Source organism: Camelina sativa, chromosome 8 (genome assembly GCF_000633955.1).
Source record: "Camelina sativa cultivar DH55 chromosome 8, Cs, whole genome shotgun sequence".
In the NCBI taxonomy this organism is placed as follows: Eukaryota; Viridiplantae; Streptophyta; class Magnoliopsida; order Brassicales; family Brassicaceae; genus Camelina; species Camelina sativa.
In genome coordinates, this window is record NC_025692.1 from 21,444,642 (window position 1) to 21,458,706 (window position 14,065).

General features: G+C 36.8%; 5 protein-coding genes across 8 annotated transcripts in view; 2 read left to right on the forward strand and 3 right to left on the reverse strand.

Moving 5' to 3' along the window:
- Positions 1-519, reverse strand: part of LOC104707794 — a 3,546-nt gene extending 3,027 nt beyond the window's left edge. The window contains exon 1 of one of the 3 annotated variants that reach the window (XM_010424221.2): positions 383-519. The gene's annotated coding sequence lies outside the window, so the exon portion shown is untranslated. The other 2 variants (XM_010424219.2, XM_010424220.2) reach the window with 2 other exon arrangements.
- LOC104707796 (uncharacterized isomerase BH0283-like) lies at positions 737-2,459 on the forward strand. Its single transcript, XM_010424222.2, has 6 exons — positions 737-806; positions 915-1,127; positions 1,259-1,564; positions 1,672-1,833; positions 1,957-2,040; positions 2,130-2,459. The coding sequence occupies exons 1-6, from the start codon at positions 771-773 to the stop codon at positions 2,235-2,237; spliced, it is 909 nt and encodes a 302-aa protein (XP_010422524.1). The 5' UTR covers positions 737-770; the 3' UTR covers positions 2,238-2,459.
- Positions 2,901-4,776, forward strand: LOC104707798 (uncharacterized isomerase BH0283-like). The gene is made up of 6 exons (XM_010424226.2): positions 2,901-3,233; positions 3,319-3,516; positions 3,602-3,931; positions 4,007-4,168; positions 4,282-4,365; positions 4,454-4,776. The coding sequence occupies exons 1-6, from the start codon at positions 3,174-3,176 to the stop codon at positions 4,559-4,561; spliced, it is 942 nt and encodes a 313-aa protein (XP_010422528.1). The 5' UTR covers positions 2,901-3,173; the 3' UTR covers positions 4,562-4,776.
- On the reverse strand, positions 4,642-6,375 carry LOC104707797 (small nuclear ribonucleoprotein Sm D1-like). The gene is made up of 4 exons (XM_010424225.2): positions 6,262-6,375; positions 6,045-6,121; positions 4,976-5,167; positions 4,642-4,884 (listed from the first exon to the last, which is right to left on the reverse strand). Exons 1-4 carry the CDS (start codon positions 6,273-6,275, stop codon positions 4,808-4,810), a joined length of 360 nt encoding a protein of 119 aa, XP_010422527.1. The 5' UTR covers positions 6,276-6,375; the 3' UTR covers positions 4,642-4,807.
- LOC104707799 lies at positions 11,569-13,150 on the reverse strand. 2 transcript variants are annotated; one of them, XM_010424228.2, is made up of 5 exons: positions 12,818-13,150; positions 12,619-12,723; positions 12,291-12,453; positions 12,009-12,101; positions 11,569-11,877 (listed from the first exon to the last, which is right to left on the reverse strand). In XM_010424228.2, the coding sequence occupies exons 1-5, from the start codon at positions 12,908-12,910 to the stop codon at positions 11,759-11,761; spliced, it is 573 nt and encodes a 190-aa protein (XP_010422530.1). In that variant the 5' UTR covers positions 12,911-13,150; the 3' UTR covers positions 11,569-11,758. The 2 variants fall into 2 exon arrangements, with proteins under 2 accessions (XP_010422530.1, XP_010422529.1); XM_010424227.2 differs by having other exon boundaries at positions 12,619-12,729; positions 12,818-13,149.

The window sequence follows — 14,065 nt, forward strand, 5'->3', positions numbered from 1 at the left end:
AAAAAAAAAAAAAAAAAAAAAAACCCAAAGGATTTTGCTTGGAGACACTAGAGAATAATATTGATTGCATATTTGCATCAAAGAATCAAATATGCGGGTTTTTTGGATTTAACAACGAACACTAAAACCCTAATTTTGATCCAGAGATATATATATATATACACACACGACACCGAGTTAAAAGAATTACGTGAAAAAGATTTGGGAATCAAAACATAACAATACAGAACAGAACAGAACAGAGCAAAAAAAAAAAAAGAAAAAAAAAGAGGTTTTTGATCAAAATTAACCTCCGAGGGTGTCAGTGATGGGTTTTTTTTTCCTTCAAATCTTAAGAATCGAAAAGAAGGAATAAAAGATCAGAGAAGACGAACGAACGAACCTTTCAGAGATTTTTACGTTTTGACAGAGCAAAGGTAGCGGAAAAGTCGCAAATTCGGATTGAGAGATATTTTTGTTTTCGGGAATTGTGAGAGTTTGTTTGTTTCTTTGGACAAGAGAGAGAGAGAGAGAACCCAAAACCAAAACCAATATTATATAATAAAGAAGGCAGAGAGCAACAAGGGAAACTTACGATGTTAAGAAACGATAAGGGTACTTTCGGTATTTTCTTATAAGACAATTTTTTGGTTTATTCAATTTAGACCGACGTGTTTATAAATATGGGCCTAGTTTATAAATGGGCTTAATTAAAAATAATAAATTACAGCATATGTTAAGAATTGATTTTGAGAAAGCAAAAAACTCTACGGTCTCTTCTGAAAATAAACATGGGGAAGAAGAAGAAAGCTGTCAAGTACTTCGTGGTACTTACTTTATTCTCTTCTCAATTCTCCAATTTTGCTTTTTTTTTGTTTTTCAGATTCTTCACTCACTGATGAAAAGACTATTTTTTAAAAAATAATATAATAAAGGTGGATGCTTTCACTGACTCGGCTTTCAAAGGGAACCCAGCTGCGGTTTGTTTCCTCGACGACAACAACGAGAGAGACGACACGTGGCTGCAGTCTCTCGCTGCCGAGTTCAACATCTCCGAAACTTGTTTTCTTACTCCCATCACCATCACCACTCCCACTGGTTTCAATTCATCTCGCTTCAGTCTCCGCTGGTTTACCCCTTCAGCCGAGGTTTGTTGACCTTTTCTTTTCTTTTCAAAGTTTCAATTTTTTTACTTCACCCTTTTGATTTGTGTCTATCTCGATTCTTCTTATTTTGATTACAAAGGCTTATTTATCAGTTTGCTGTTTTGAATTTGTAGGTGGATCTTTGTGGTCATGCCACTTTGGCATCTGCTCATTGTCTCTTCTCCGATGGTTTAGTTGACACAGACAAGGTTGAGTTTGTCACACGATCAGGGATTCTTACTGCTAAGCGTATTTCGGATGATACTTCAGAGCTCAATGATGGTGAAGTGAAAGGAGGATCCTTTTTCATCGAGTTGAACTTCCCTGTGGTTCCAACTTGTGATATCAATCTCAGTGATGTCACCTCTTCCATGATCACTAAGGCCTTGAACGGAGCTACCATTCTTGATATAAAAGTTACTGCAACTAACAACCTCCTCGTAAGCTTTTTTTTTTTTAATCTTTGCTTTCAACTTGGAGCATTGCGTTGTAATATGATTATATGTATGACTTTTTGATTTTACTCTTTTATGCAACTTGCTTGCAGGTTGTGCTTCCATCTATGGAATCTGTCACTGATTTGCAACCAAGAATGGATGATGTATTGCAATGCCCCTGTGATGGCATTATTGTGACAGCTGCTGGTTCTGCAGGATCGGCCTATGATTTTTACAGTCGATACTTCGCTCCCAAGTTCGGAGTTGATGAGGTGAAAGAGTATAGCTGCATCTTACTTTATGATCTAACTATCGTTATTCTTACGATTGAACGAAAAACACCAAAGGATATGACTTTTTTTTTTGTGACTGAAGTGTGTCGCCTGTGTTTACAGGACCCTGTTTGTGGAAGTGCACATTGTGCATTGGCACATTACTGGAGCCTCAAGATGAACAAGTGTGATTTCTTAGCCTACCAAGTAATCTCTCTCATCTCTTTAAATTTTTGTGTAGCGTTTAGTAGTGCTTTCCTTGTGAATGATTCTGAGTTTTTGGAAATTTTGCTTAGGCTTCGCCTAGGAGTGGAACAATTGGTATTCATCTAGACAAGGAGATGCAGAGGGTTTTCCTTAGAGGCAAATCCGTGACTGTGATGGAAGGTCATGTCTTGGTCTGATCTGAGATTATCTAATGTGTTGGCTTCATAAACTGTATTTTTTCTTGCTTTTCTTTTTATTTGGTTCTCCCCATTGCCTAGTTCTTGCCAATTAATTTGTAGACGCTTTCATATTTGTACTTGTAATTCTGCTTAATCATGTCAGTCTTGTAAATCTGTAAGCTGTATTATAAGAGCCTGTGAATGTTGACCATTCAATGGAAATATATATCACTTCCTTTCTCTGCAGGTGGATTTATGTTATCTGCAACATTGGCATTGGCACATTAGATTAGAGCCTAAATTAGGATTAGTGAGGTAAGAGTATAAATGCATCTTAACGGACAAAACCGATTTACCCAATGATCTAACCGTTCTCTTGTGCCGCGTCTTTGTCTTGACCACCTCTCATAGACAAGACATTGGCTGTTGATGGGTTGACAAAGGAGAAAGGTATGGGTATATTGGAAGAAAAAAGTTGTATTCCCATATTATTACCAATCAATTATATTTTTCTTTTCGGTATCAAACTCCTTTTCGAATAGATTCTGTAGATGGGACGTGGAACACATGAACCATGAGTAAATTGTTGCTAACTTCCTATAGGCTTCAGTCTATATATCTAGTATAACAATTAGCATAAGAATAATGAAATAAACCACCAACATGCCATACTTTAGTGTCAATAAGTGCTCTTATTTTTCTAGTGTAGTCACTTTATTAGAGAAACTGTGCTTTCCTGAATTTAAAATTGAATTTTTTAAATGATGCAGATTTCATAATGATCGAGTCCAACTCAACTGTTACAGTAACACGGAGTATTATTAAACAGAAAAAAAAAATTAAATGATTTTGCCTTTCCAAGATTTTGTTTTCTCCAAATCATAAAGTGACATTAGGAATTTAAAACCTTTAAAAATGGTATAAATTTGTAGCTTTGGTCATACAAAAACATCAATGGGAAAGACAGAAACAAAAACATCAACGGCAATGAATTTGCCTGTGAAGTACTTTGTGGTATTTGTATCTTTCTTCCTTCTTTGTGTTATCAATGAATGTTCGTTCTTTTGGTAACTTTATTAGTGAATATTGCTAAACACAGGTCGATGCATTCACTGAGTTAGCCTTCAAGGGGAACCAAGCCGCAGTGTGTTTCCTTGAAGAGGAGCATGAGAAAGACGATGCATGGCTTCAGTCTCTGGCTGCTGAGTTTGACCTTCCCTTGACTTGTTTTCTTACTTCGATCATCGGCTCCAGTCCACCACGCTTTCTTCTCCGGTGGTTCACTTCTGTAGCTGAGGTCTGTCTTGCATATTATTACACTACTCCTCCCTCTGTTTCATATTATAAGATGTTTTATTTTTACTTTATTTGATTTTTTACAGATGGATATATGTGGTCATGCAACATTAGCATCTGCTCACAGTATCTTCTCAAACAGTTTGGCTGGTTCTTTTAATACGGTCGAGTTTTCGACCCACACGGGGATTCTAACTGCTAAAAGGCTCTCTGATTGTGATGCAAAAAGATCTTTCTTGATCGAAGTGAACTTCCCTGTGATCACAACTTTTGAGTACAGCTCCAGTGATGTCTCCATCTTCTCTAAAGCCTTGGACGGAGCTACCATTGTCGATGTTCGAGACACTAAAACAGATAAACTCACATTTAAACCCTTGAAAGGAGCTTCCAAAACAACTTCAACTGATCAAATCATGGTATGCATTTCATATTTTATTTTTATTTTATTGAACTTTATATTATATGCTTGTTCTTATAGAATCTGATTACAGGTTGTGCTTTCATCTTGGGAATCTGTCATTGAGTTGAAGCCAAGAGTGGATGATTTAATGAAATGCCCTGGCAAAGTGATGATTGTTACCGCTGCTGCTCCCCAAGGATCTCCGTTTGATTTCTGCAGTCGACTCTTTGCTCCAAAATCAGGACTCAATGAGGTTAAGAAACTAATCTGCTATTTCATGAGATCAACTCTCCTTGTCGTAGCCGCAAACATAACACCAACGTCTTAACTTATACCTCTTTTGCTTTGGTGCTTATGTTCCTCCAGGACTCTGTATGTGGAAGTGCACACTGTTCATTAGCACATTACTGGAGCATCAAGATGAACAAGTGTGATTTCGTAGCTTATGCGGTAATTCCTCCAACTCTGAAAGTACCTAACATATTTTGAAGTGAAGAAGCAACACATATTTTACTGAATCAACAAATTTGTTTTTCAGGCTTCAAGAAGAAGTGGAACACTTAAGGTTCATTATGATAAGGAGAAGCAGAGAGTCTCGCTCACCGGGAAAGCTGTGACTGTCATGAAAGGCTCTATCTTAGTTTAACCTTTGGCTGTTTGATTTCTCGAACTCCCTAAGTGTTGTAATAAAGTGATAATGAGAGCCAATAATAAAACGAGACTGAGTGCTCTAAGTTTGGCAATAACGTATTAAATCTCAAAATCATGAAAACTTTGGAGATAACAAGAAACTGTCTTCATGACACCACATCTCACTACAAGATAGATCTTTTACAATCCTGATGTTACAAAAAAAAAAAAGAAGACCCAGCTTTTGGTAACTGCAAAATGCTCAACGACCACCAGGTCCACCACGGCCACGTCCACGACCTCTTCCACGCCCACGTCCTCGACCAGCTGGGATCTTCCCTGATAAACCAAAGCGAACGATAAAATATATGAGAGTCTAGGCAAAAAAAAACCACAGGCATATAGTTTAGACACAGAAATGTTTCTTTACCTGCAGTTGGCTTTTTTGGTTTGATTCTTGGAGTGTCTTCAACAAGCAAAGTCTCAAGATTCAAACTGTCTGGAAGAATATAATAGCGAATGTTGTTTCCCCTGACGCTTAAGTGGTCTAATGTAACTGGATTCTTCCCTTTCAAAGTGAGTTTCACAGCCTTTAAATGAGTGTTCATACTAACATCTACACCTGCATTAAATCATCACAAGTAGATATAATACTGGTTAGTGGTGACTGATTATTGCATTCTATACAAAATGATGGCAGAGAAGGATATGAAACAAACAATTAACACTACATAACACTTGTATTGGACAAGGAAATCAACCAGTTGATGAGACTAAAAGGAGAAGATGAAAAAAGCCATAGGATAACTGTTTTGTAAAGATTCAAAAACATTTTTACAAGGAAAGAAAAAAGAAGAGGGCCTCTCAAATGCTAAAACTCATTCCCATCGACTTTGATATATCTTTAGTTTACACATTGATCATGTTTCTTCTAGGATAGTGCTGCTTAGGAGTGACCATAGTTTCAGACGAACCAAGTATTCTCATACACCTAAACTATAAAGCAGCATCTAATGTATCATCTGCAACTGACTAGACCAGTATCATTCAGTACTTGCAAACAAGAGAGTCAACACCCACAATGCATCTCCAGGTCAAAAATCAAGACTCGGCGTAACTCAAAATCACTGATAACAAAACTACACCTCAGAATTTGTAAACCCCAGAGCTCCATTAGTTATAACCATCAACGGAGAAACTAAATTATCTCATGGGTAAGCAAAGTTTTTGAAGAACTAAAACAAATTCATAAACCTCAACTATAAAGATCTAGTGTACTCAATCTGCATCTGACTCAAACAGTCTCACTCGTTTAACACCAACAAAGCAAAACTAGGGCACAAACACTCTGGAAACTCAAAATCAAACCTCATAATTTGAGAATACGAGAGCTTCCATCAATTACAACCATTTAAAAGAGAAACTCAGAGCAACAAAGAAATCGCAGATTTTTAAAGCAAACCCCTAAATAGAGCTCTGGGAGTAAAGAAGAAACGTACCTGTAATGGTTCCATGAACAATTGTTCCATTCTTAAGCTCAATAGAAACTGTTTCGTTGTTCAATTTCATCAAAAACCTGCGAACAAAAAAAAACCCAACACCAAAATCAAACAGCGAAGAGGGCATGGAAACAAAGAAAACACTCAAAAGTTTCGAAGCAAAAGTCAAAACAAAACCTAAGAAAGATAGAATCAGAGTAAAGAAGAGAAATCGTACCTGACGAGCTTCATGGTGAGCGTAGAACGATGAAGAGACGCAAATTAGGGCTTCGAGGAAAGAGAGCAATGGCGAAAAGAAGCGAGAGCGGGAGGAAGAGAAGAAAAAAAAGGAATTGGGGATTTTTTATGTTTTAACTAAAATTATAGAGATTCTACTTTTAACACCGACGGTCTCTTATTTCTCAAAATATTTGGTTACACCCCGGTACTTTTTAGATTAACGAAAACACCCTTCTCAACTTTTTTTTAATTCAACAAAAACAACCCTGAAGGGAAAAAAAATTATTCACCACTTAAATATAACTTGAATAATCTGATTTGAAATCTTGAAAATAAAATTTTGAAAAAAATAACCTACAATTATTTAGTATGCAAAATTAACAGTAGATAATTAAATAATTAGTGATTGTTTTAGTTACACCGTATTCTATCTGTAGCTAACTCGCACAAGTACAAGAACGGGGGGCTTACCATTCTTGGTTTGGTCTATATATTTGCCCATATTGAACCGGATGAAGAAGTCACACACCCGGGAGTTCACTCGCCACTCTCCATCAAGAAACAAATGTGCAAAGTCCGGGTCAAATTATCAAGACCACAGCGTGTGCATAATCCGGATCATAAGTTATCAAGATCAAGATGTGCTAAACCGAGGTTAAACTACCAAAGAAGAATGTGCAAACCTCGGGTCAGTCTTGGAGATGAAGTTGTGCAAATGTAGGGTCAAGATATGTGATAAAGATGTGCAAACCTAGGGCCAATGAATGGAGTGAAGAAGGCCCTAGGATTCAAATATAGTTTGGGCGGCAAAAGGTGGTCTCATGTGAGTTTGGAGACAAATGCAAGTTGCAAGGAGTCACATGTGACCTAAAGATCCGTTTAGGAGCTGTCTCTATCAATATTGGGCGTCCAACAAAGGTCAAAGATCACATGTGGCTATTAGAGAAAGAAGGAACAAGTGGGAGATTCACATGTTGGCTTGAGAGGTCACTTTGGAGCTGTCACTGTCCACACACTTGGGACCAGCTTCTACACACCCAAATGTGTATATGTGTATGTATATGTGGTCGTTGCAATTAGGTTTTAGAAGGGAGACACATATCCCATTCACTCCTTGTATAAATATGTAACTCTTATCATTAATAAAGTTAAACTCTCCAATTGGGGGTTTTCCCCTTACTAAAATCGTGTCTTATACATTCAAATGGGTAGATTCTAGTCTCTATAATCTCATGGAGAGACCAAGCTTTGGCAATGCTTGGTCTCTACCTCTCTTTCATTTGATTCTCTACACCATTCTCTAAACTATTCTAAAGGGTTATTGGGTTATCTTTGGTGTGAGAGTTCTATTGCCTCTCATATTTATTCTTGAGTATACACAGCTTATATTGACATGTATAACTCCTTCTTTACCTTAAGAACACTCTCATTGAGTTGTATCTTAAAGGCTTTACACATGAACACACAAATTCCGCTTTAAGTGTTCTTGTGAGTTTATATTGGAGTAGAGTGTATCTTGCAGCTCACTCTCTCCAAATTCCAACATGGTATCAGAGCAGGCTCAAGATCTGAGCTGCTAGTATTGAATTCTGCAAAAGAAGCCACAAAGATGGCGTTTTGAAGCTGTTCTTGGAGCCATTGGAGTAGATACTCTATATGGAGGTTATCAAGGCAGTTTGAAGTTTCAGTTTGGAGTAGCCATGAAATCCACAAGGGAGAACTGTGAATCTAGTTGTTGGAGGTTTATGGCGTCTTGAAGTCAGTCCTTAAAGTGGAGCTGCTTCGATTCCTTTGCTCATTCTGTTTACTAAACACTAAACACTCAAACACTCATACACTCTTGGTTACTAAAATCTTACTCTTGGTTACTCTATTCTCTTGAATTCTTATTCTCAAAATCTTGGTTACTCATACTCTCATTCTGGTTACAAAACTCTGGGTTACTCAGCGACAAGTTCTGGGTACTCTATTCTCGGCAACAAGCAAAATCTCTGCCGAAACGTCCCAAAGATCTACTCGTACGGATGCCTTCGACTGCGATTCAGCCTCCGCGTTCTTCAACAAAGTTGTCGCAATAGGAGTCCTCGTTCCAGTCGAAGTGAAATCATCCCCATACGAGTAGCCGATCAAAATTTATGCCCGATTCAGTGGGCATATATCATTCTGGCGCATCACAATGCTTGGAAGTTAGAACCAATGACCATCAAGCTGGTGGAAGGTGATGAATCAGCTCCAAAGCATGGGTGGTAGTGTGAAAGTTGTTAAGATTTGATTGAATGTGTACTAGTTAAGATTCTCTAGGCACAAGGTTTCAAGACTCAAAGACATGGCCCAAGCCATGATCAAGTCAAGAGAGTGGTCACAATGTTGGTTCAAACCACATCTCTACTTTAAAAGAAGATACTACAAAGAAACTCCAGAAAGTTTGGTGTTTGGTTCATATGTGACAAGAAGAAGTGACAAGAAGGGTGTGAACAAAGTTTCAAGATTGGTTCTAATACATTATTCAAGCCAATCTTGAGGGGGAGAAAGGTGTCAACAACCCTCATGGAGCTCTAGAAGCAGTTTGAAGCAATCAAGCTTCAAAGGAGTGTAGATTGGGATCAAGAAGTCATTAACCATAAAGAGGAGACCCATGGGGCAGAAACTCAAGTGGTGGTGCAAAGAATGTCTCAACCAACATATTTCAACAAAGAAGATCAAAGGTTATCTCTAAACCCTTAACTCTTTCAATATAATTAATTCATTAATCACATTTGAATCAGATTAGTCATGCATTTAGTGAATTTGTCATGCTTAGAATCTGAATTTAGAGAACAAATATTAGGTTGTGGTTTTAGAGAATTGCCTTGTGTTAAAACAGATTATTAATATTTAATTTGTCAATTTAAAAATTGGCTTTAGGAATTAAATTCATGGTTAAAATCTGAAGTTTATCTTGTTGAATTATGAGTTTATAAACTGAATATTAAACCGGATTTAGCACAATTTAAAATTGAATTTGCATGTTTAAAATCTGAGTTTTAGTTATATATTAAAATGAATTTAGACTTACTAAATGCTAGCTCATTTTCCAATTTATTCTATCATGTCTCAATCTAAGCTTAATATTATTCTTATGGCAAATATACTTAAGAATCTCTCTATATCTTTTGTTGAAGGTGTAAAAGAAACAAAGCCATTTGTAAGCTAGATGAGAAGAAGAGGTTCACTTGGATAATGGAGCAATGGTGTGTGAGCGAAAGAAGCAAGAAGCCAAAGCCATCCCACATTCAAACCAAGGCCATAGCTACACAATTCAACCATGAAGGCTGTACTCTTTTTCCCTTGGCAAAGTTTTATCTCAAGTGGTTTTCTTTTCTAAGGTTTTTTTAATGAGGTAGTTCTTTGTGTGTTGCAAGCTTGGTCTTTGGTCCCCACCGCCCAAGCTTGAGGGGCAGTATTAGAGAGGAAGATGCAATGAGATTGATGGAGTTCAAAGAAAGCTCATGAAACTTCAAGCTTAATCTCCGATCTCTCTACACTTAAGCTTGAGGGGGAGTATTGAACCGGATGAAGAAGTCACACACCCGGGAGTTCACTCGCCACTCTCCATCAAGAAACAAATGTGCAAAGTCCGGGTCAAATTATCAAGACCACAGCGTGTGCATAATCCGGATCATAAGTTATCAAGATCAAGATGTGCTAAACCGAGGTTAAACTACCAAAGAAGAATGTGCAAACCTCGGGTCAGTCTTGGAGATGAAGTTGTGCAAATGTAGGGTCAAGATATGTGATAAAGATGTGCAAACCTAGGGCCAATGAATGGAGTGAAGAAGGCCCTAGGATTCAAATATAGTTTGGGCGGCAAAAGGTGGTCTCATGTGAGTTTGGAGACAAATGCAAGTTGCAAGGAGTCACATGTGACCTAAAGATCCGTTTAGGAGCTGTCTCTATCAATATTGGGCGTCCAACAAAGGTCAAAGATCACATGTGGCTATTAGAGAAAGAAGGAACAAGTGGGAGATTCACATGTTGGCTTGAGAGGTCACTTTGGAGCTGTCACTGTCCACACACTTGGGACCAGCTTCTACACACCCAAATGTGTATATGTGTATGTATATGTGGCTGTTGCAATTAGGTTTTAGAAGGGAGACACATATCCCATTCACTCCTTGTATAAATATGTAACTCATATCATTAATAAAGTTAAGCTCTCCAATTGGGGGTTTTCCCCTTACTAAAATCGTGTCTTATACATTCAAATGGGTAGATTCTAGTCTCTATAATCTCATGGAGAGACCAAGCTTTGGCAATTCTTGGTCTCTCCCTCTCTTTCATTTGATTCTCTACACCATTCTCTAAACTATTCTAAAGGGTTATTGGGTTATCTTTGGTGTGAGAGTTCTATTGCCTCTCATACTTATTCTTGAGTATACATAGCTTATATTGGCGTGTATAACTCCTTCTTTACCTTAAGAACACTCTCATTGAGTTGTATCTTAAAGGCTTTACACATGAACACACAAATTCCGTTTTAAGTGTTCTTGTGAGTTTATATTGGAGTAGAGTGTATCTTGCAGCTCACTCTCTCCAAATTCCAACAGCCCAACAGTAACATTGGTGTTCACATCCAGTCATTTTTATCATATATTCATATTTCCTTCAAAACTCCATTAGAAATTGTGTCAGTGTGTCTAACTAAATTGTGCAAGTTTAAAAACGGAGGATATACACATATTAACAAACGGGTTGATCTTATTTGGATATTATCACTAATCCAATGGTAACAAAGCATACAGCACACTGCACATAATAATCCAATGATATTTATTCATTTTGTTTTGTTTGATTCTACTTTGTTCACATTAGTAAGTAAAGTTGGTCAATGGCACCACGGTAGGCTCGATTGGATCAGGTCATCAATAAATCCATTCATCCGGTAGAAGTTTCTCCGGCGAGTCAATCGGAGTTTCACCTTCAATTTTCATAGGCATTACCAACATTTCGCTCTTCTTCTTTGGATTATTTTCTCGATTATCTACATTCAAACAACAAGAGAACAAATTGTTACAATTTCAACCGATAATGCATTTCAAAACTATAAGGTTATATATGGCATTGAGAAAATAAAAATAAAAAAATAAAAAGTTAATGGTCAGTAGAAAAAACCTGGATGAGGAGGAGAGATATGGATGCNGCCCAACAGTAACATTGGTGTTCACATCCAGTCATTTTTATCATATATTCATATTTCCTTCAAAACTCCATTAGAAATTGTGTCAGTGTGTCTAACTAAATTGTGCAAGTTTAAAAACGGAGGATATACACATATTAACAAACGGGTTGATCTTATTTGGATATTATCACTAATCCAATGGTAACAAAGCATACAGCACACTGCACATAATAATCCAATGATATTTATTCATTTTGTTTTGTTTGATTCTACTTTGTTCACATTAGTAAGTAAAGTTGGTCAATGGCACCACGGTAGGCTCGATTGGATCAGGTCATCAATAAATCCATTCATCCGGTAGAAGTTTCTCCGGCGAGTCAATCGGAGTTTCACCTTCAATTTTCATAGGCATTACCAACATTTCGCTCTTCTTCTTTGGATTATTTTCTCGATTATCTACATTCAAACAACAAGAGAACAAATTGTTACAATTTCAACCGATAATGCATTTCAAAACTATAAGGTTATATATGGCATTGAGAAAATAAAAATAAAAAAATAAAAAGTTAATGGTCAGTAGAAAAAACCTGGATGAGGAGGAGAGATATGGATGCCATTGTTGTGAATGTTGAGATTGAGTGCTTGAACTACACGCGTCGGGAGAAGCACCGGCGAACAAGCTGTGACCATTTCATTTTTATTGTCAATATTACTCAAAATTTTGTATAGCCAAATCATGTTTTAATGAGTTTAAATAATAATAAAAAAAAGTTGAAGACCTCGGGGTGGTAAAATTTTGTAATACTCTTGGAAAACAATATGCACTATTTTGTTCATAGATAATTACTGTTGATTAATTAATAAATAACCTGATTTCTTTTTGGTGGGGGGATGAGAAGCAGTGGCCGGAAGAAAAATTCCGGTACCGGAAGTTGTACGGCCAGGGGAAACCAAGAAAAATGCTTGCATACGGTCCTCCTCTCCTTTGCTCCTTTGCCAATTGCTTTGTTGCTTTTGTCTTGAGTTATAGTTCTTCAAAACACACACAAAATATTTACACATTATTTTAGTTCTAAATTTTCAATCAGATAATCACAAAGACATGTAAAACAGAATAATATACGGAAGAAGAATAACTAATGATGTCCATAGTGATATTTCTCCAAATCCCTTGGGAAAAAAATCCAAAAAAATTACCTTAGAAAAAGTTTCTCTAAGAGGAGGTGCGCCGTGCAGGCGGAATCCACCGTTACCGTGGTTGTGGTTGTGGTTGTGGTAGTGGTGATGGTTCTTGACAGATTTCTGCAACTATATGAAAATGTTACCATCAACTTTCATATATACAACGAGAACAAAAGTTAACATGATAATAATCCATTAGAGGATATATACAAACCTGATGTTTGTTGGAATGATCAAATAAAGGATCTTGCAGAACATGAGAGGGTGACCATATTTGCCTATCCTTGTGACCGATGATGTCACCCATTTGAAACTGTCAGAAAATACTAATCACTTTGAATCAATCTTAGAAGAAGAAGAAGATTAAGGAAGAGTCACAATGGAAAAGTTTTCTTTGTTGAGAAAGAACAAAAAAAAAAAGAAAAAAGAAGAGAAGAGGTTTTGATTTTTTCCCCTAACTTCTGACCTGAATCTTAACTATAAATATTACTCACTACGGGGTTTGCAAAGTAGAGGGAGAGACGATGATGACGAATTGGTTGCAATGCTAATTATTTTATAATAAGAAAGATCATTTTAATGCCGCCATTTCAAATTTTCTTATTTATAGAAAACTAATTATTACGTTGACATCACAAAGACGAAATTGTTTGAATTTGGGTTTCATCATTACTACGATGAGGTTAAAACGAGAATTACACACGCTTTCGTTTCAAATTTTCAAGACAATACAAAATAATCATTATNATTTAAAAATTGGCTTTAGGAATTAAATTCATGGTTAAAATCTGAAGTTTATCTTGTTGAATTATGAGATTATAAACTGAATATTAAACCGGATTTAGCATTATTTAAAATTGAATTTGCATGATTTAAAATCTGAGTTTTAGCTATATATTAAAATGAATTTAGACTTAGTAAATGCTAGCTTTTTCCAATTTATTCTCTCATGTCTCAATCTAAGCTTAATATTATTCTTATGGCAATTATACTTAAGAATCTCTTTATATCTTTTGTTGAAGGTGTAAAAGAAACAAAGCCATTTGTAAGATAGATGAGAAGAAGAGGTTCACTTGGATAATGGAGCAATGGTGTGTGAGAGAAAGAAGCAAGAAGCCAAAGACATCCCACATTCAAACCAAGGCCAAAGCTACACAATTCAACCATGAAGGCTATACTCTTTTTCCCTTGGCAAAGTTTTATCCCAAGTGGTTTTCTTTGCTAAGGTTTTTAATGAGGTAGTTCTTTGTGTGTTGCAAGCTTGGTCTTTGGTCCCCACCGCCCAAGCTTGAGGGGGAGTATTAGAGAGGAAGATCCAATGAGAATGTTGAAGTTCAAAGAAGGCTCATGAAGCTTCAAGCTTAACCTCCGATCTCTCTACACTTAAGCTTGAGGGGGAGTATTGAACCGGATGAAGAAGTCACACACCCGGGAGTTCACTCGCCACTCTCCATCAAGAAAG

What these genes read in the sequence shown, in the direction of transcription:
- LOC104707796 (XM_010424222.2), top strand. Translation starts at nt 771, where the DNA reads ATGGGGAAGAAGAAGAAAGCTGTCAAGTACTTCGTG. An exon ending in AAGCTGTCAAGTACTTCGTG is followed by an intron (nt 807 to 914) that starts GTACTTACTTTA and finishes AATATAATAAAG; the next exon opens with GTGGATGCTTTCACTGACTC. An exon ending in CTGCAACTAACAACCTCCTC is followed by an intron (nt 1,565 to 1,671) that starts GTAAGCTTTTTT and finishes ACTTGCTTGCAG; the next exon opens with GTTGTGCTTCCATCTATGGA.
- LOC104707798 (XM_010424226.2), top strand. Translation starts at nt 3,174, where the DNA reads ATGGGAAAGACAGAAACAAAAACATCAACGGCAATGAATTTGCCTGTG. An exon ending in CTTCAACTGATCAAATCATG is followed by an intron (nt 3,932 to 4,006) that starts GTATGCATTTCA and finishes ATCTGATTACAG; the next exon opens with GTTGTGCTTTCATCTTGGGA. An exon ending in GTGATTTCGTAGCTTATGCG is followed by an intron (nt 4,366 to 4,453) that starts GTAATTCCTCCA and finishes TTTGTTTTTCAG; the next exon opens with GCTTCAAGAAGAAGTGGAAC.
- LOC104707799 (XM_010424227.2), bottom strand. Translation starts at nt 12,910, where the DNA reads ATGGGTGACATCATCGGTCACAAGGATAGGCAAATATGGTCACCCTCT. An exon ending in ATCATTCCAACAAACATCAG is followed by an intron (nt 12,730 to 12,817) that starts GTTTGTATATAT and finishes ATTTTCATATAG; the next exon opens with TTGCAGAAATCTGTCAAGAA. An exon ending in TTAGAGAAACTTTTTCTAAG is followed by an intron (nt 12,454 to 12,618) that starts GTAATTTTTTTG and finishes TGTGTTTTGAAG; the next exon opens with AACTATAACTCAAGACAAAA.
- LOC104707797 (XM_010424225.2), bottom strand. An exon ending in TGTTCATGGAACCATTACAG is followed by an intron (nt 5,168 to 6,044) that starts GTACGTTTCTTC and finishes GATTTAATGCAG; the next exon opens with GTGTAGATGTTAGTATGAAC. An exon ending in ACCAAAAAAGCCAACTGCAG is followed by an intron (nt 4,885 to 4,975) that starts GTAAAGAAACAT and finishes TTGGTTTATCAG; the next exon opens with GGAAGATCCCAGCTGGTCGA.